General features: G+C 38.4%; 1 protein-coding gene across 9 annotated transcripts in view; it reads right to left on the bottom strand.

Annotated features, from left to right (window-relative positions):
* Positions 1-21,517, bottom strand: part of GIGYF2 (GRB10 interacting GYF protein 2) — a 147,833-nt gene that overhangs the window by 30,709 nt on the left and 95,607 nt on the right. For all 9 annotated transcript variants that reach the window (XM_046018605.1, XM_046018608.1, XM_046018610.1 and 6 more), the window contains 8 exons: positions 20,382-20,541; positions 12,882-13,048; positions 9,325-9,416; positions 8,021-8,128; positions 6,914-7,014; positions 4,946-5,046; positions 2,872-3,033; positions 969-1,127 (listed from right to left, as the gene is read on the bottom strand). In XM_046018605.1, coding sequence (XP_045874561.1) covers positions 969-1,127; positions 2,872-3,033; positions 4,946-5,046; positions 6,914-7,014; positions 8,021-8,128; positions 9,325-9,416; positions 12,882-13,048; positions 20,382-20,541 — 1,050 coding nt within the window. The remainder of the gene's footprint in view (positions 1-968; positions 1,128-2,871; positions 3,034-4,945; positions 5,047-6,913; positions 7,015-8,020; positions 8,129-9,324; positions 9,417-12,881; positions 13,049-20,381; positions 20,542-21,517) is intronic.

Raw genomic sequence — 21,517 nt, 5'->3', positions numbered from 1 at the left:
ACAGTATGTGGGGAGAAGAGCAATGTTTACAGTGACAGGCACTGCTGCAGCCAACTGACCAAGGTCTACACCAGCAGTCATTAGTCCTGTTGATAATATGTATCCTTGATAGAGTATGATGAAAATGGCACTTTGCCTCTTTGTGATCTACTTTCCAAACACCCATAACTCCAGTTTAATTGTGAGAAAAACATCAGATGAATTCCAATAGAGAGTTACCCTATAACATATGGACCATTATACCTTAAAACTGCCAAAGACCTGAGAGACTGTCATTCAAAGAAGCTGAGGAGACAACTAAATATAATAACTGGACTTGGGATCTGGGAGCAGAAAAAGGACATGAGGAAAAAGTTGAGGAAATGTGAAATAACTATGGATTTTAGTTAATAATGCACCAGTAATGGTTTAGTGTGACAAATATACCACATTAATATAAGATAACAGAGGAAACCATATCATCATCCAGATTTTTCTGAAAATCTAATATTTCCCTAAAAATACAGTCTATTAATAAAAGAAAAATCTAAGTTCTTAAACATTACAAGGAAATGCTTTAGGGGTTCTGGCTTCGTGTAGTGGCAGAATGACCTGGCTGGACTAGAATTGCATAGTGCCCATTGTCACACAGCCTGTCAAAACATGAAGCAGCACTGACTGGCACTTTAGGAACGTGAGAGTACCCTGAGGCAAAAGAAGTCAACTTGCAGGTCTCACATTTGTTTTTTTAAAGGGTGGTAGACCTTCTTTAGATTTCTCTCTGGTATTCTGGGGGGTTTTTGGTTCTTTGATATTTTGCCCGGCTTTTATAATTATCTGTGGGACAGTCATTACAAAAGTAGTAAGAGTCAAGTTAGGTCTCTTCTAATAATTTTCAGTAAATAGGTTATCCTCCTATCCAAAAACTTTCTAATCACAAATCCCTAGCTTCAAAGAAGCAATGAAAAGAGCAAACCATCTGTGGTCACCTGCTTGCGTAATAACTCCTCCTGCTTCCGCCTTTCTTCCTCTTCTCTCCTCCTCTCCTCCAGTCTCCTAAGAGCTTCTTCTTGCTGTTGTCTTTCTTCCTCTTCTCGCTGTCGCCTTAATGCAATTTCTTGCTCCCTTTGGCGTCGCAGAGCTTCCTCCTAAATTAAAAAAGAAAAAAAAAGTGTGTGTGTTGGGGGGGAAAGAAACAAACTCTGAATCCTGATTGATGTATCTCATTATAATTTGAAAAGAAACAGACTGTGCAGCTAAGGCTCTGTAACAGCCTTATTCTTTTTAAATATAAAAAGAATACAACCAAGGATCTAGAGTAAAAAGTAAAAAGAGTTGGGAAGTAGACATATCAATAATTAAAATAATTTGTATTTAAAGTATTAGTAGTGGGGCACCTGGGTGTTCAGCCGGTTGTCTGACTCTTGATTTTGGCCCAGGTCATGATCTCAGGGTTGAGAGATTAAGCCCCACGCTGGGGGCCATGCTGGGTGTGGAGTCCACCTGAGAGTCTCTCTCTCCCCCTTCCCTTCCTCCTCCCTCTCTCTAAAAATAGTAATAATAATAAATAATAATACATAAGATTCTCCCTCTCCCTCTGCCCCATCCCTGCCACTCCCCTACTAATGCACACACTCTATTCTCTAAAAAATAAACAAATAAAATAAAATAGTAGCAGTTAAATAGCACTACACTGAGAGTCTATCTTAGTTTCTACATTAGCTATTGCACTTCCTAATTAACCCCAGAAAGGGCTACATGAGGCCTGAGGCTTGGTTTCCCTTTGGTACCATTAGTCCTTACCACCCCTCCCCCCCCCCCACCAAAAATCAACTGAGAACCCAGAACATAGGTCCAATCAACACAGCAACCAGAAATGCCTGGTGTGGTAGAAATAAATTCTCTAGTCAAAAGTACTGAGCAAAGCTGTGTATTCTAGAATGTGTTCTGAAAAACAAAGTCTCACATGTCAAGTATAAAGAAAAGGGTCTCAGCTGCTGGGGTGTTTCAGTCGGTTAAGTGGCTACCTTTGGCTCAGGTCATGAGCTCAGGGTCCTGGGATGGAGCACCTCATTGGGCTCCCTGCTTGGCAGGGAGCCTGCTTCTCCCTCTCCCTCTGCCCCTCCCCACTGCTCGTGATCTCTCTCTCTCTCTCTCTCTCTGTCTCTCTCCCTCCCTGCCTACCTCCAATAAGTAAGTAAAATCTTACAGAAGGGAGGAGTATCTCACTGTCAAAATAAATTAGCAAATACTGAGCAAAAGAGAATTAAACTGATTTCTTCACTGTACTACTTCTAGAGCCCTTACATGCTAGTGTACTACTTCTTAGAGCCCTTACAAGCTATGCTAGCCCTACATGCTAGTGTAGAGAGAGCAACCCTAAGAAACATTAGTAGCTCAAACCTAATCTCAGCACAGACCCTTTTGTTTTTCACAGAGTACCTCTTGGGGCCAACAATGAGTATGAAATGCGAGATGAAGTGGACTTTGGGGCTATTACAGAGTGGACTGTTTCAACTGGGATTTATAAAAATTCCAACAGAAAAGTGGGTCCAGCACATTAACAGAGAATTCCAAAAACTAATATAAACAGCCAAAATGCATGAAAACTATTAATCGTCACTGGTTATAAATACTTAAGCAAAAACCTAGCTACTTCTAAAATTTAACTGAAAATATTCAAAAGAAATCAACTCTAGTAATTTACCAGGACTGAAGCTACTACCCCCCAGGGGCTGCTACTGGGTCACAGATATTTCTTCTAAAGGAATGAATCTCCTAATGCTCTAATCCCAATCCTGCTATTAACTCCCTCTCAAAACTCAGACCATCTCCCGAGAACCATGAACGCAGTCAGGGCTAAATCTGGGGTCTATGTTCTCTGAGGTATACCTGTTTCCTTCGGGCAAGCTCTTCTTCCTCTCGTCTCTTCCTTTCTTCCTCCTGCTGCCTCCGAAGAATTTCCTCCTGTTGTCTCCGCAGTTCTTCTTGCCTCTTTCGTTCCTCCTCTTCCCGTTTTGCCCTCATTTCTGCCTCTCTTCTCTCCTGTTCTAGCTGTGATTACAAGAAAATACTCTTAGAAACCTGAAGCCAAGCACAGAAACGCTCCAGCATCACTGACTAGTACCATTAGGAGCAGCTAGAAGATGCAGACACTACACCATTCACAGCTGCTTGTACTGCGAGTGAGTGATGAAACCAGCTCTGGAAGAACTCAGCTCTGGTATGTCGCAGTAGAACAGTGTCATGCTCTTCTAAACTGAATGGACTCTCCCCCAACATTTACCTACCTCCTCACTACCACACCCCATCTCTTACACATGGGAGAAAGCAACCACCAGGAAAGTAACATCAGAATTTTCTTGGGGTGGCATTTCTTTGTTCATCCCTAAAAGGATTTTCTGATTCGAGATCTGTGTCTACAAGGTGTCTGTAGCAATGCTGTAAAGCTGCTAGTGTGAAAAATTATAGAATTCTTTAAAATTTGAAGACCAACCACTTAACAAATTGTATCATTTGTAGCTCCTAGTTACTAGTCCATTCTAGCACTTCGTGTCCATTCTCACTGCCACACGCACAGTTAAGGCTTTCACTTTCTCACCCATATCTCTGAAAGTCCCTTACTTGGTTTTCCAGCATCCATTCTGCCCACATTCCCCAGCACATCTTAAGTTCCACCAAAAAAAATCCTTCCTGGCTTACCTATAACACCATCCTTCACCCTTCCTGGCTTACCTATAACACCATCCTTCACCCTGAAATAAATTCTAAGCCTCTAACTGGACATGTGTAAGGGAACTCGTGACCGGCTTGCCTCATCTTGACCTCCTCACTCATCACTTATCCCTCAGATGCACAGCGACTCCAGACCAGACCAAACTAGCTGCTTCCTGACCCAGTACGTTCTCATGCATTTCTGAGCCTTTACAGGAGCTGTTTCCTTCAACTGGGTTAAAGTCTACTGTTCTTCAAGTGAAAATGAGTGCAGGTACTACAGTCCATCAACAGTGTTATCTAATTCCTGATGCCCACCTCTCCAACTGCATGAGAACAGCTAGCCCATGTGCTTTCCTGACTAACCTGTAACTCTAAGTGTTACCTGCCTGTGTGTCATAGCCCCACTACTCACTTCCACGCACACGAGCACATACACACACACTCCAGACACAAAAGACTGCAAGTTCCTATCCCTCCCTCATCATCTATGCATTTCTAGCACAAATCACTACAGTACTAGAACACTCTCAAGAATTAGCTGAATTATGGTCTCTCACTCATTTATAGAGACTGACCGTGACCATGAACCCTTTCTGGGCACTCTAAGGAGATGGTCACTAACTCAGAGGATAAGAACACATTAGGTATAAAATAGGAACCAGATTCTCCCGGAGGCGTTAAGAATCCAGAATCATGACAATGACACTAAGTGCTGATAAGACATCTGCAGCTGGAAAGTACTAAAAACCAGAATTCAAGATTCCCTGCTCCTCCAGAAGATGTGAATGGAACATAGGATCTAATGTTAATGTTGTGCTTTTCAACCACATGTCTGGGGAAGTAAGAAATGTAAACTGTTATCACTATAAAGATTCAATGTGGGAACTCAAGCCACAGATCAAGGCTTTGATAAATAATGTAGTACATTTTTCCTAGGTCTTAGAATTTGTAATAAGTGTTTACACCATGAATAATGTAATTAAAGTATACATACGATCATAATCAATAATGTGTCAGTGAACCAATTTTAAGTGATTTAATTTAAACTTTTTCATTTTTACTGTTTGAGGTCTTTTTTGGCAGAAGAGGGAATAGTAAGGATAGAATATGAAATGAATGTGCTTCTGCAGCTAAGTAACAGTAAACTAATAGGAAAAAGTAGAGCTAGCCAGAGAGAGACATCAGTAAACAAATGTCTATATCCTACAGATGGAAAGCACGCACTGCAATGGAAAAAAACATTTCAGACCTTTGCAGCTTTGGCCTTCTCCATCTGCTGAAGCTGTTCAAGGGCAGGTCCTGGAGTCGTGGTGTCAAGGGGAAGATCCCATACACTACCACCTTCCCAAACTATAAGACAATAAGGGGAAACGTGAAGGATATTGGAGCTTTCATACATGATCACATATCCACAAGCATTAATGAAAAAAGCTATTTCCCTGTCCCTGAATGAGCTCCATCATATGTGTCTGTGCTGCTTTTAGGTAGACTAAACTGCCAGTGGGCTCTGGTTTAAATCAATATCCTTCAACACATCTAGAAGGAAAGAAATTACCAGACATTTGCTAGGAAACTAATCTCATCCTCAAAAAACTCTATAAGGGGGCACCTGGGTGGCATCTGACTCTTGATTTCAGCTCAGGTAATGATCTCAGGGTCGTGAGATTAAGCCCTGTCTCTGGCTGCACACTAGGCATGCAACCTGCTTAGGATTCCCTCTCTCCTCCTCCCGCTGCCCCTTCCCATTGCCCGCTCTCCCTCTCTCTTAAAACAAAGAAAGGTATTTGTTAATATCCCCCATCTTTATAGATAAGCTAAGGGTCAGAGGTAGTTTCATAACATCCCCAAGGAGACACACCAAGCACATGGCCACGCTAGGATTTAAATCCCAGTGTGTTAGATCCCAAAGTCCACAGTATTCCCAGTAGCTATACAACCTCTTACTGCACACCCAGTAGTAGAGAGTGGGGTCAAGAGAGGTATATAACTATGAAACTCGAGAGCACTAAGTAGTTGCATGATACTGTGAATATATTAAAAGCCACTGAATTGCTCATCTAAAAATGGTTAATGTTATGTGATGTGAATTTCACTTCAAAGATAAAGAGGTACAGCTGGAATTGGGGAGACCTCTGGAAAGGCTGAGCAGGTCTCACAAATGACAATGGGACCACAAGGTCAGATGCAAAAGTAAACAAATAGATAAGGCTTCTGAGTTTGTTTTCCTACTGTCAGCAAAAGGTTTGCTGATACCACTTGTCAGCATTCTCTATTCCCTATACTCCTATTTCCACATTATAAATCACTGGTTGTATAAAACAAATGGACTATTTGTTAAGGGCCTTGATCATATCATACCCAAAGAAAAAAATCATTTAATAAGGTACTTATCAATAGTTCCCCTAAAATTGGAGAATATTTTAACATCCTAACTATAAATGGCTGCCAAGAAAAAATATGGTACACAGAGCAGAAGAAGTTGATGAGGGATGATAATCAGTCTTTTTCCTGCTATAATCCCCAGGATGAGTGTTAGCAAGAGAACTACCACCTCAAAAGCTCAAGGGCTGTAAGAAAAAATCCATCAGTGCCTATGGTTCCTGAGAACTGTCAGTACCAACTATAACCTCCTGTAAGGACTATCCACAGTTCAAACTACCTACCTCTGCAGGTATCAAACCTTAAAAACCTTAAGTGTTCCACCAATATCAAGACTAAAAAAAAAAAATTCCAGATCCAAATCTTCTAGTTTGATGCAAAAACATCAGAGAATGAATGAGGCAGGGTATTCACTTTAAAGTAGGCTTTTCTCATCCCAAAACTTCTGGGTACCTGCAGTGTTAAGCTACATATTAACCCTTCACTCCCAAAAGAATAGATGTTTTTACTTAAGCTTTTTTTTTTTTCTTCTTCCACTCTGGCTGGCAGAAGAAGTCAAAAAACAACTCATAGGACTCTTCCACATTGGTTAGAGCAACATAAAAAGAGTGGTTGATTCAATTTCATGAAATTTATCTAATAAATACTTCTAACAAATCCTTAACAGTATATTTTTGATGATATTTTCAATCCTTTGCTGGCATCTTTTAAAAAATGAGACTATTTGTTAATATTGAATATATAATGGCTCAAAAACAGGACATATTTTTAAAAAATTGAATTATAACCTAAGAGTCTAATCTTTGGAGCTACACTGAAAGCCAATCTAAATTTTTACCTGTAGGCTGTGAGGCTGTTGGCTGAAGCTCCCAGATAGAACCAGTATCTGGCACCGACACAGACCTAGTTACTGAAGGAATGATGTTCTGATCAGATATTCTGCAAAAGGGAAATAAAAAAATCAACTTGTTCTTGTCATTTGCAAAAATAGATAAAGAGGAATTTCTATATGATTGGTAGGTTTTCCAGGCTATTTGGCCAGAAAACTCCTCCACTGTTTTAACCAAAATGTAATTATTTATCAGAAGAGGAACCAAGATAGAGGCCCAGGCATCACGCTTCTGGAATCAAGGTATTAACAAATGTTGACTTCTAGATAATGCATATACCAATGGTCCTAAAAAAAAAAACCTCAGAATATGTCCACAAGAGCAAAAGAGGCAGCCTGTTATAATCAAAGACCCACAGACCGTAAGTCTAAAGGTCTTCATTTTAGTTCTAGCTCTGAAGTTTTCTGTGTATTATATCAACCGAGTTCTTTAGCGTCTCGGTGTTATCAGTTTATCCATTTGTAAACTGGCATCTTACCACCTAACCTGCCCACCTCACTCGATGGGTTAGGACTCAAAAGAGAAATGTGAAAGGTTTCGGTTAAATTGGACAGTAAGGTTTTTAAGACAGTCATTGATATATCTGAAGGAAATACAACATGTATTACCTTAAATGATAATCTAAAACTACAGAAATTTAAGACTTTTAGGCACAATTTCCTTTTCCTCAGACTTATCTTAATGGTTTTTGGGTTCTGGAAAACTTTTACTCTGTGTGGCAGTGTGACTATCTTTCACGGGTGAAAGGAAATTAAACTTCTAGACTATAATTTTTTTGTTGCTGGTTCTGTCAGAAAACGCTGCTTTTCCAATGTTCTCATTATTCTGTGGTTCTTATTCCAAATTTATCCTCTATGAGTAAAAAGACCAAAAATGCTTTACTGCCAGCTTAATTACGATTTTTAAAAGCTATATTCTGGTTTTACACACAATACACACGTATGTGTTGTGTGTGGGTATTTTGATACCAGAGCTCACACATTATACCAAAATTTCCTTTTTCTTTAATACGCACACACATATGTAATGTGACACATCATGGACTGACCACCAACCTCATTTTCAGAGCCTGGAACTGTTGGAGAAGAAGTGCCAACTGCTGCTGCTGCTGTGAGGACAGGGCTGCTTTCTGTTGTTGAGCCAAAACCTGGGCATACTGTTGTCTTCAAAAAGTAAAATAAAGTGTAACCTGTCTATGTACATTTAGTACACTTTACTAAGATACCGAAAGACAAAGGTCGGTCCACCACCCCCCAAAAGCACCATTAGAAATAGCTATCAAATAAATTTTTTTAATATTTCGTGATAAGAATAGTTACACAGAAAATTCTCTACTTCATTCTAAAAAGAATTGTGAACTTCTAGATAACATGCTCAAAGAGGACAGCAAAAAAAAATTATGTCTCCAAAAATATCAGAAAGCAAATGAAAAATAAGAGATTTCAACTAATAGTTACTTTCACATGAAACACTTTTTGCAAAAATAAAATCACTTGTATAAAAATTCTCAAAATTTATGTTTCAACTTGGAAAATTTTAGGTCAAGATTTTTTTCCACTGGATCAGAGTAGGTAAAATATCTGTAAAGAGCCAGACAGTAAATATTTTCAGCTTTGCAGGCCACATGCAATTATTCAATTCTGCTACTGCACTGCAAAAGGAGCTGTAGATAACACACCAACAAATGCTTGTGGCTATGTTCTAATAAAATCTTGCTAATGACAATAGGGATCAAACCGGTTTGCCAATCTTTGCACCCAGATGACAGCAAACTTCTACCAAAGGGACACATAATCTAAGTGATTCTGCCATTGTTTCACAGCAATGCTAAGAGCATAAATTTTTACTTCTTTCTTGCCCTCTCATCTGTTTTTTTCCTCTGTGGCATTCAAAGTTGAGTCATTTAGGAGGCATTTTAGTTCTTAAAATGGTTGTTGTTTCTTGCTTTAGGAGCTAAAGAGCCTGTGAAATTATAGCTATGTGTCATTTTCTGCAAATTTCTGGTATTTAAAAAGACCAACTCCAAATATATATTGGTAACATGCCACTGGCTAGGTGACTGAAGTATCATATAAACTTGCAGTTCTCTGCTGTAAAAGGTAAAACTTAGGAGATTATATCTAAAGGCACTTGGGGGGCTCCTGGTCAAGCATCAGACTCCTGGTTTCAAGTCCCACCCACCCCTCACCCCTTCACTCCCCCTCCCCAGTTCTGCACTCAAGGGTGATTCTGTTTGCCCCCTCCTTCTGCCCCTCCCCCCACTCATGTGTGCACACTCTCAAATAAATAAAATCCTCAAAAAAAATTTTTTTTAAGTGAAGGCATTTTGCAGTGCACCCTACTGCATTACTGCTCTTACTGTATTAAGAACTGCTGGTACTGAAGGTGCTGCATCTGGTACAAGGCCGTGAGCTCCTGCTGTCTGGTCAGTCGTTCCTGGTCCAACTCTCCCTAGGAGTGAAGATGTAGGAGAAGAAATACCACTGAACAAATTGCAAAAAGCTTAAAAGCCATTTACTACATATTATCTGAAAGAAAACTGAATCTCAGAAGACCCTGACTTCCCACTCTACCTTTATGCCCCAAATGTTCAATTACAAAAACTCTTAAAGAGCTAAACAATGCCATCTAGTGGGAAAAGATGGTGTCTGCATTATAAGAGATTATGGTTGGAAAGGGGTCCTTATTTCAGCTGCTGTTCTCTCCTCCTACCCTTGAAGCTGAATGTTGTACTATACCCAAGAGTCATTACTATAACTAAAAAAATGTATTATTTCCCAATGTTAAAAGTGACCTGTAAAACCTGGAGATCATGTAGAAATTAGAGAAATGGGATAAAACTTTCAGAAAGGAGTAAAATTATCTGAAGTTAATGTGGTAGGAATATGACAAGTGCCCATAACGAATATAGAGAGCAGTGTAGAAGTATATTTTGTTAAAGATGCTGACAAGTTTTACATTAATAGAATATGAAAGAGCTTTGAAAATTTTAACTCCCCACCCCAAAACTAGGTGTTTCTATTGCTACTAATATACCATGAGTTAGAAGGGTGCCTGGGTAGCTCAGTTAAGTGATGACCTTTAGCTTAGGTCATGAAGTGGTCTGTGGCTGGGATCTAGCCCCACATTAGGCTCTCTGCTCAGCAGGGAGCCTGCTTCTCCCTCTCCCTCTGCCTGCCTCTCTGCCTACTTGTGCTCTCATTCTCTGTCAAATAAATAAATAGATCTTAAAATATATATGTATGTGTATATATATATCATGAGTAGGAAAAATTGTTTTTTAGTTTGTGTTTCAAATAACATAGCTGGAATTTAAATTCTGAAAAGTTAAAATTGGGAAATTCCAAGCCTTCAGCTCAGGTCATGATCCCAGGTGCCTGGCATCAGGCCTCACACTGGGCTCCCTGCTCAGCAGGGAACCTGCTTCTCCCTCTCCCACTCCCCATTTGTGTTCCTTTCTCACTGTGTTTCTGTCAAATAAATAAATAAAATCTTTTTTAAAAAGGTGGGGGGTGACACAGGTTAGGGCAAATCATTAGTGAAGAGTTTATATCTTTACCGTACATAGATTATGCTTTGGAATAAAATACTGGATATACAATTTCTTGGGGTGGAGATCATTTGAAATACAGAGACATTTTTCTTTCCAATTAAATACTGGAGGATGGAAGCTATACTAGGTTAATCTAAACTTTCTACATTAAACCTACATTTCAAGGTATATTCATCATCAATGTGAACTCTCTTATCAGCATTACTCAGGGCAACAGCAGTAACAGCTGACAGAAGCAGAGTTTGCCATGGTTCTTCCCCTAAATGAGGCTCAACCCCTAGAACTAGAAGTCAGGAAATGGACTAGGGCAAACATGCCAAGCTTCAAGGTATGCACTTCTAGCTCTGAAACATGCACGATAACTCATCCCAATTACAGAAAAGGGAAATAAAGCACAAACTTGGTATATAAGTTAAGTGTTTATACAATAATACACAATTAATTTTTCTTTGAATTTATAACAGAAATGTCAGAAATAATTCCCCTCACCTAGGAATCATCACTGTTCTCCGAATTACAGGTGGTCTCAACCCATCAGTGGACAGTGACATCAATTATTGGATCAAGATCAATATTTATATGAAAAGAAGGGAGGAAGGGAGGGAAGAAAACATGTGCATGGCACAAAATCTTTCGTCAAACTTGTTTCACAAATATCCACGTACAGTTATGAATATACAGAGTACTGATGTAAAACCACTTATTTTACTATGGGCTGTGGCCAAACAATTTTATCGGCCATTGTTCTCACCCATGAATCCCTACGACCATAAGAGAGTTTGTGTCCTATTTACCTTCACCTCGCAAGAACCTACCGCAAGGCTAGCACAGGCCATAACTATGTAGCTGCTGAATAAATCAATGGTAATTGTTACTGCAGTGACCCAGTGTTCACACTAAAGGTGTCTGACTATGGCCACTTCTGACTGTGGCAGCCACCCAAGACTCCAACCTAGAGAAGAAAAGCAAGGCACAGATCTGAAGCCCTCCAAAAGGAACTCTACAGGGAGAGGCCCAGAGACAGCTGCAGAGAAGTAAGATTTCCCCTTAAAATGCATTCCAGTGCCAGTATACAAGGGAGGTTATATTATGATCCAATTTTTCATTAAAAATACTAGTAACTTGGGGCACCTGGGTGGCTCAGTGGGTTAAGCCCCTGCCTTCGGCTCGGGTCATGATCTCAGGGTCCTGGGATTGAGCACCTAATAGGGCTCTCTGCTCAGTGGGGAGCCTGCTTCCCCTTCTCCCTCTGCCTGCCTCTCTGCCTACTTGTGATCTCTCTCTCTCTCTCTGCCAAATAAATAAATAAAATCTTAAAAAAAAAATACTAGTAACTTGGGGCGCCTGGGGTGGCTCAGTGGGTTAAAGACTGCCTTCGGCTCAGGTCATGATCTCAGGGTCCTGGGACCAAGCCCCGCATTGGGCTCTCTGCTTGGCAGGGAGCCTGCTTCCTCCTCTCTCTCTCTCTGTCAAATAAATAAATAAAAATTTTAAAAAAAACTAGTAACTTATATATATTTTTTTAAAGTGTTCAATTCAAAATATTCCAAAGCAAACAAAACAAAATATTCCAAAGCACTAGAATTTTTTGTTAGCAACATTTATTTGCTTTAAGGTAAACCTAAAATTTAGGAACTTTTTCAGTCAGAAAGCAAAAAGCAAATAGAGGTAAGGAAAGAGGAAGAGAGGAGAATGTGCATTCTAATTAGAAGCAAAAAAAAAAAAAAAAAAAAGAACTCTAAAAAGTCAACTGAATTGAAGCACAGTAGATAAAGGTAAAAGCTCTGAAGTGAGCTTACAAAAATAAGGAGCCTGGAACACCTGGGTGGCTCAGTTGGTTAAGTGTCTGCCTTCAGCTCAGGTCATGACCCCAGGGTCCTGGGATCAAGTCCTACATTGAGCTCCTGGCTCAAGGGGGAGCCTGCTTCTCCCTCTGCCTACTGCTCACCCTGCTTGTGCACACTTTCTCTCTCTGACAAATGAGTAAAATTAAAAAAAAAAAAAAAGAAAGAAAGAGAAAAAGGAGAAGCCAGAACATATAGGACCTGGTAGGCAAAAGAGGGTAAGATGTTTTTTATTCCTCACCTGCTGGAAAGCTACTAAATAAAGGATTTTGTTTCTTTAGGATTTGGGTGGGGGTGGGGTGAACGGAGAGGTGGGGGGGGTGAACACAGGTATTTGAGTTTTGGAAAGATGTTATAGCTGGGTATGCAGTCTACAATTCAGACTGCCTACTGCTGTTTCAATGACTCTCAAAAGTGCAGTTTCTTCATCAACAGATCCAACATCTGGGCTGTGTTTACAAAGAGAAGCAAGGGTTTCTACAGCTAGTATGTATTCTGGGTGAGCTGTAAGGTACTTACCATATGAGGAGGGGGAGCTGGACCGGGAGAGAAGGGAACCCTTCCCCACATTTTCATGATATCACCAAGAGGCTGGAAGCTTTCATCACATGCTCTCTTCACCAATAAAGACATAGTAAAATAGCCCGCCTGAAACCATTCCGCCATCTCCTGATTATTGAAGGGACCTATAATAGCACCAATTAAACAGAAGGGCAATAAAAATCCTTTCAGACTGAAGAGGAAAAAAAATTATTTCCTGAATCTGATCCTTATCCAGAGGTACAATTTATTTCAGGTGACACCCATCAAATATTTTTTATGATATTTTAATGTAACCCATCTGCAAAGTTAGTAAACAGGCTTCTAACTAGTAAAATATAACAGAAATGATTTTGAAATAAGACTTCTGGGGACACCTGGATGGCTCCATTGGTTAAGTGTCTGCCTTCAGAGGTAAGGGCATGATCCCCAGGTCCTGGGACTGAGTCCCACATTGGGCTCCTTGCTCAGCAGGGAGCCTGCTTTTCCTTCCACCCACTGCTCTCCCTGCTTGTGCTCTCTCTCTCTCTCTCTCTGACAAATAAATAAATAAATAAATAAATTCTTGGACGGGGAGGGGAAGAAAGAAATAAGACTTCTGTCTATATATCCCAAATTCTCTGCAGGGCTTTAATTATTTTAAGGAACATAATTATCTCCATCTCACTCAATCTCTACAAATTCATTTGTCAGTAAAGTCTAATAAAACTTTAGAGTATTTTTGTTACAGTTTGCATCACTAAGGCATAAGGAATATAAACATGTAAGGCTAAATATGATTTCCTCTAATTTTCATTTTCTGCCAGATTATTAAAGGTTAGCAAAGTATAAATAATAATCTATTAAATTAAGATAACTTACAATTGATGTACCCAGGTATGACTAAATCTAGTTGAGGGTGGGGGCGTGATGACATTCTCTAGATTTTTTACAATTAAAAATCAAATATTTTATACATAAAACTGACAAATGCACTCTGATCCCTAACCATGAATACCACTTACATGGGTCTAGGCAGTGGGAACACAATAGCAAATAAAACAAATCCCTAGAACGTCCAATTCTTGAAAGATGGAATAGATGTACTTGTCCCTTCTCCTCCTGCTAAATCCAACAAAAGCCCTACATATTATATACCAGAAAAGACTCTGAAGAGTGTAAAGAAGTAGACTTCAGAGCAAAGAAAATTACCAGAGACAGAGGGTTATTATGTATCAGTACAGAGTCCATTAAGTAGACTAAGTCCATTAAGAAGACTAAGAAGACATAGCAATCATAAATGTATACACCAAACAAACTGCAAAAACATGTGAAGCAAAATCTAAAAAAATTGAAAAGACAGAGAAATACCCAATTATACCTGAAGACTTTAACACCATTCTCATGACAAGTGACAGAACTAGACAGAAAACCAACAAGATTATAGAGCTCAACAAAACCATCAATCAACAAGGTCCAACTGATTAATTTATAGAATGCTCCAAAGACAGCAAAATACAGTCTTTTCAAGTACCCACAGAACATACAACAAAAAGAACTATAGTCTGGGCCATATATAAATCTCAATAAATTTTTAAGAACTGAAATTATATATGGTGTGTTTTTCAACCACAATAAAATCAAGCCAGAAATCATAAATAGAAAGGTAACAGGAAAATCTCCAAGCAATCAGAAACTGAACAACACACTTGCAAATTATCCACGAGTAAAAGTGGAAGTCTCCGGGGGGCCTGGCTGGCTCAATCAGAAGAGCATACGACTCCTGATCTCAGGATCATGAGTTTGAGCCTGACTTGGGTATAAAGATTTTATTTTTTTCAAAAGTGGAGGTCTCAACAAGAAAAAAAAAATACTGGACTAGGGGGTGGCCTGGGTGGCTCAGTCAGTTAAGAGTCCAACTCTTTTTTTTTCTTTTAAAGATTTTATTTATTTATTTGACAGACAGAGAGATCACAAGTAGGCAGAGAGACAGGCTCCCTGCCGAGCAGAAGCCTGATGAGGGGCTTGATCCCAGAACCCTGAGATCATGACGAAGGCAGAGGCTTAGCCCACTGAGCCACCCAGGCGCTCCAGCGTCCAACTCTTGATTTTGGCTCAGGTCATGATCTCAGGACTGTGAGATCAATCCCCATGCCAGGATCACATGCTATGCGTGGAACCTACTTAAGATTCTTTCTACCTCTTCCTCTGCAGCTTCCTCACCTCTTAAAAGAAAGTGGGGGGGGGCACCTGGGTGGTTCAGTGGTTTAAAGCCTCTGCCTTCAGCTCAGGTCATGATCCCAGAGTCCTGGGATTGAGCCCCACAATGGGCTCTCTGCTCCGCAGGGAGTCTGTTTCCTCTTCTCTCCCTGTCTGCCTCTCTGCCTACTTGTGATCTCTGTCCAGTAAATTTAAAAAATAAAATAAAATAAAATAAAAAAGGCAGGGGGAGGGGCACCTGGATGGCTCAGTCAGTTAAGCAGCTGCCCCTTTGGTTCAAGTCATGATCCCAGGATTCTGAGATCGAGCCCCGCATCTGGCTCCTTGCTCAGTGGGGAGCCTGTTTCTGTCTCTGCCTGTGGCTCCCCCTGCATGTGCACTCTTTCTCCTCCTCTCTTTCTAACAAATCTTAAAAAAAAAAAAAAAAAAAAAGCATACTAAACTGAATGAAAATGAAAATATATGTCTCCAAATTTGTGGTACACCATTAAAGTGTTGAAAGAGAAATTTATGGTATTAAATGCTTACACTAGAAAAGTCTCAAATCAATACTATATAAGCACCCACCCTCAAGACTCCAGAAAAAGGAAAGCAAAATAAATCCTAAGAAAGAAAGAAAGAAAGAAGAACAGAACTCAATGAAACTGAAAACAAAAATAGTAGTGAAAAAAAATGAATGAAATAAAGCTGATTCCTTTAAGAGATGAACAAAATTAACAAATCTGTAGCAAGACTGACAATGACAAAAGAGAAATGAATAAATTACCAACATGAGGAATAAAATAGGGGCTATCACTACAGAACTTGCAAACATCAAAAAGAGAGTAAGGGAATACTCCAAATAACTCTACCCAAATAGATTTGACATCTTAGCTGAAATGGATGAATTCATAAAAAAACAAAACAAAACCTACCAAATCAACCCCTATTAAATCAGTAATTTAAATAGCCCCTGTAACTATTAGGGATACTGAATTTTAATTTTAAAATTAAAAAAACAAAAACAAAAACGGGGCACCTGGCTGACTCAGTTGGGAGAGCATGTGACTCTGGATCTCAAGGTCATGAGTTCAAGCCTGGCCCATGCTGGGCACAGAGCCTACTTTATTATTTTTTTTTTAATATTTAAAAAAAATTTTTTTAAATAATCCCAAAAAGTAGTCCCCAGATGGTTTCACTAGAGAATTCTACAAAACATCTGAAGAATTAACATCAATTCTAAACAATCTTCCAGAAAACAGGAGAGGGAATAATTCCCAGTTCATTTTATGAAGCTAATTATTATCCTGATACTAAAATCAGACAATAAGGATACCAAAAACTACAAAACAACATTCCTCATAAAGACAGACACAAAAATCCTTAACTAAACATTACCAAAAAGGAGACAGCAATATATAAAAAGTTATAAACCATGACCAAATGGGGTTTACGCCAAGAGTGCAAAGCTGGCTCAATATTCAAAATGTAATCAATTTAATCCACCATATCAAAGTTGCTAAAGAAGAAAAATCATAGGATCATTTCAACAAATGCAGAAAAAGCATTTGACAAAATCCAATACCCAATGAAACTCTCAAAAAATAAAGTACTTCCTCAACTTCATAAAGTGCATCTATAAAAAGCCAGAAGCTAACATTAATAAATGAGCTCAGCAAGGTCACAGACTAAAGACAAACATCCAAAATTCAATTCTATATAGTAACAACAAACACAAAGACATTGAAATTTTACAATTACTCAAAAACAAACAAACAAACAAACAAACAAGGAGATATAAATTGATTAAAGCATGTATAGAATATATGCTAAAAACTATACAAGTTCATAGATTGGAAGACTCAACATGAGAAAGCTATCAATTCTCTTCAAAATGATATAAAGGTTTAACATAGTTCCTATTAAAATCTCAGCAAGAAAAAAAAATCTCAGCAAGATATTTAAGTATAGATTCTTGAATACATTTATACAGTAAATATAGATAAGATTATTCTAAAATTTATATGGAAAGGCAAAGGAACTAGAAAAGTTAAAAACCGTTTTGATAAAAATAAACTGGGAGGAAAAAAAAATGAGAGGAACCAGTCTATCCAACTTCAAGACATATATAATTATATAGCTACAGTAATCGAGACTGTGATACTGGCGCAAAGACAGACACACAGATCGGTGGAACAGAAAAAAGAACACAGAAAACAGACCAGCATAAATACACCCACTGAATTTTGAGAAAGGTAATTCAAAAGAGGAAAGATGGCTTTTCAACAAAATGTTCCAGAGCAACTGGACATCCATCAGCAAAAAAATAAACTTTGATCTAAGTCCCATTCGATCACAGAGTTGGGGCTCCTGGGTGGCGCAGTCAGCCGAACAGTCTAGGTTTTGGCTCAGGGCATGATCTTGGGGTCGTGGGATCAAGCCCCACATCAGGCTCCCTGCTCCATGTGGAGTCTACTTCAGACTCTCTCTCCCTCTGCCCCTCCCCACACTCTCTCTCTAAACTAAATAATAAGACATAAATCAACCTTTTAAAAAAATCACAAGACTTAAATATAAAACAAAAAACCATTAAATATAATATATAAATGTAAATATAAAACAATATAATATAAAATATTAATTATAAATTTAAATATAAAATTATAAAATCAAATATAAAACAAAAAATTATTTTGGAAAGGAAATTTTGGGATCTGAAGCTAGGAAAAGAGTTCTTCTGTCTGAGACTTAATACTAAAAACACAATCCATAAAAGGGAAAAATTAATCAACTGGACTTCATCAGTACTTAAAACTTTTCATCTGTGATAAAAAGATAAAAACAGACTGGGAGAAAGTATTTGCAAATCACCTATCTAACAAAGGACTAGAATCTATATATAAAGAAATCTCAAAACTCAAAGGTAAAAAAGCAAACAATCTAATCAGAACATGGGTAAAAAACACGAAGAGATAGTTCACTTAAGAGAATAAACGGCCAATAAACATAAAAAAGACGTTCAACATCTTTACCCATTAGGGAAATGCAAACCAAATACTACAATGAGATATTGTATGCTCTATACACTACACAACATGTCAAGTGGCTAAAATAAAAAATAGCAACATCAAATACTGTTAAGAATGTGGAAAACCAAATCACTCATAGATTGTTGCAGAAATACAAAATGGTACAGCCCTCTGGAAAACAGTTTGGCAGTTTCTTTAAAAAACTAAATGTATCATTAACATACAATCTAGCAGTTGCACTCCTGGACATTTGTATCTCAAGAGGAATGAAGAGTTTGTTATAACAAAAGCCTACCCATAAATGTTTAACAGCTTTATTATCATAGCCAAAATAGGGGGTGCCTGGGTGGCGCAGTCAGCTAAGGGTCCAAGTCTTGATTTCAGCTCAAGTTATCATCTCAGGATTATAAGATCGAACTCCACATCAGGCTCTGAGCTCAATGAAGAGTCTGCTTGAAAGTCTTCCTCCCTCTTCCCACACCCCTTCCCCACTGCACATACTCTCTCTAAAATAAATAAATCTTTTTTTAAAAGATTTTATTTATTTGACAGAAAAAGACAGTGAGAGAGGGAACACAGCATGGCGAGTGGGAGAGGGCAAAGCAGGCATCCCACTGAGCAGGGAGGCCTGATGCGGAATTTGATCAGGACCAAGGTGAAGGCAGATACCTAATGACTGAGCCACCCAGGTACCCAAATAAATCTTAAAAAAAATAGTAACAATAGTCAAAAATAGGAACAAACCAGACACCTTTCATGGATGAATGGCTACACTATGATATATTCATATTACTGATGTACTCTGAGTTAAAAAAACAAAAAACACCACCCACTGACACCATGTAACAACCTGTATCAATCTCCTGAGCATGATGCTGAGTGAAAAAAGAATTTGCTGGAAATGAATTCCATTTATTAACATTCTTGAAATGACAAAACTATAGAAATGGGGGTAGTGGTTGTCAAGTGTTAAGGAGTAGGTACAGATGGGAAGGAAATGCATGTGTCTATCCAAGGGCAACATGAAATGGAAATGTTATGAATCTTGACTATATCAAAGGCAATATCCTGGCTGGATACTGTACTAGTTTTGCGTGAGATAACCAGTACTGGGAAACTGGATAAGGAATACATAAAATCTCTATTATATCTTACAACTGCATGTGAAGCTACAATTATCTCAAAGTAAATTTAATTAAAACACACATCCATGTGTGTTTTTGTTTTTGTTTTTTTTTGGTTTTGGTTTTTAAAACCATGTGTTTTAATTAAAACACAGAGTCCTCAACTTGGAAGCACACTTTGTCTCTCCAGCAGCAATCCCTAAGACATCGAATAAATGCTTCTGATTGTTTTACCAAAAACAAAACAAACAAGCAAACAAAAAACCCACAAATGCACAGTCCTGATCCCATGTACCTTACATTCTACAGGGATGTAAACAGATCATTAACAAATATATACAGAGCCAGGCAGCAACAGATGCTGTGAAGGAAAATAAAGGGAAAGGGTAAGGGGACTGAGTGTGGAAAAGGAGTTAGTATGCTGGAAAGAGGTCACAGGGTGTACTTGGTCAAACACTTATCATGAAACCAACACTAACATAGTCAACCAATTTCAAGTTATAAACAAAGATTTCAAAAGCAGAAATGAAGAATCAACAAGTATCTTTTATAGCATTCTCTCCCCATTCTAATCTAACTTGTGCACCATCCAAATTTTTAAGGGATTAACGTATAAAATGGTATGACCCTTTCTCCCACACTTTTAACAGATCTTTATCATTTATGGAATCAACTCCACTTCAGCAAAACATTGAAGTACGGTCTTCTAAGACAACTGCCATCAACTTTTAATGGGAGGGAAACTGAGTACAAAGATGATAAAGAATTCACCTGCCTAGTTAACCAGCTGGGTAGCCAGAACTGAGGTGGTTTTGAGCATTTTGTTTACATCCCTATCATATTAGTAATCACATTCTGCCTCACAGTCAAACGATTTTCATTGGACTGCGCTCCCCCACACTGAAATTGTAAAGTTCTATGGGAGGAACCTACAAAAATGCCATATACATACATACATGCATGCATACACATATATATGTATGTGTGGGTGTGTGTGTATGTCCTGTAAAAATCGATTTTCTACTACGTGTGTGTGTGTGTGTCCTGTAAAAATGGATTGTTTTCTACTATTTTGCAAATTGATGTTAAATAATGACCATCTTACAGAATCTGGAGGTAATGGCTTCAAGTAGAATGGAACAAGCTACCTTGAATTTCTCCCTGAGGATCTTTGTAATACCACTTCTGCATTGCTTCGTGCATCAGCGGAACAGACACTCCCTTAGCTCTGTGCTCTTGCAGTTTCGACGCCAGTCTCTCATCATCTAGTGCACTGTCTTGGAGATAAGCCACCATCTTCTCAGCTTGCTAATAGGGGGAAAAAAAAAGGATTGAGGAAACAAATGATCCCAAATTAATACTAGAACATATAATAAAAATGCCTACCTTTTTTTGAATGACTTGACCTGTGAAAGGTATTACAATGCAAGAAACACAGCAGGCAACCAATTACTTCTTCCAACAAGGTCATATAGTATGTACTATCCCCGTTTTATGGAGGGGGAAACTAAGGCCCAGAGAGGTCAAATCTTTCTCAAAGTCTCAAAATTTTTAAGCAAACCGAACAGATTAAAACACAAACTGGTATGGATGAAAATCCAGGCTTCTAATCAACACACTAATAAAATTACTTTTTAAACTAATAAGCCACTGGTCAATCCGGAAGCATATAAACTAAACTTGTAAAAACATGGATGTTAATACAACAAAGACTCAATTAATATGATTACAAATAAAATTTTTTTACAAGTTTTACTAAGACACTGCTCTTCTTTCTTCCTCTCTTTAAGCATTTCCTGCCACCAAAAACTACCCCACCCTGAAAGAGAAATTCTTCTACAGAAAACAAGCTATCATTTACTTTATATAAAACAAAGGTGTATCTAATCTTAGGAAAATCTAGAGACATAAATAAAATGTTAAAATCCTGAGTTTAACTAATTTCCCAGTTATACTTTAGGCAAAAAATACAGAAGATGCTATGCCCATCCACAGCTGCTTGTATTTGCCATTTTTGGCATTCCATTAATTTCCAAAAAGAAAAAAGAAAAGCAAACAGCTAAGGGCAACCTCAGAAGAGAAAAAATAACCTGACACAATGACTACTACATAGCAGAAACTTATAAGCATGAAATGATTTGAAAGACAATTACTCATACAAAAAAATACTAGATTTACAAACAACTTTTCCAGTACATAAAATCTAGTGCACAAAAGTTCCATTTCTAAATATTCATTTAATGCTTCCAAATTTTATGGTAGTTTGAGAAAGAAAAAAAAGGAT

This window comes from Meles meles, chromosome 9 (assembly GCF_922984935.1).
Source record: "Meles meles chromosome 9, mMelMel3.1 paternal haplotype, whole genome shotgun sequence".
Taxonomy (NCBI): Eukaryota; Metazoa; Chordata; class Mammalia; order Carnivora; family Mustelidae; genus Meles; species Meles meles.
Note: the sequence above shows the minus strand (reverse complement) of the source record. Positions and strands in the feature narration are given on the sequence as shown.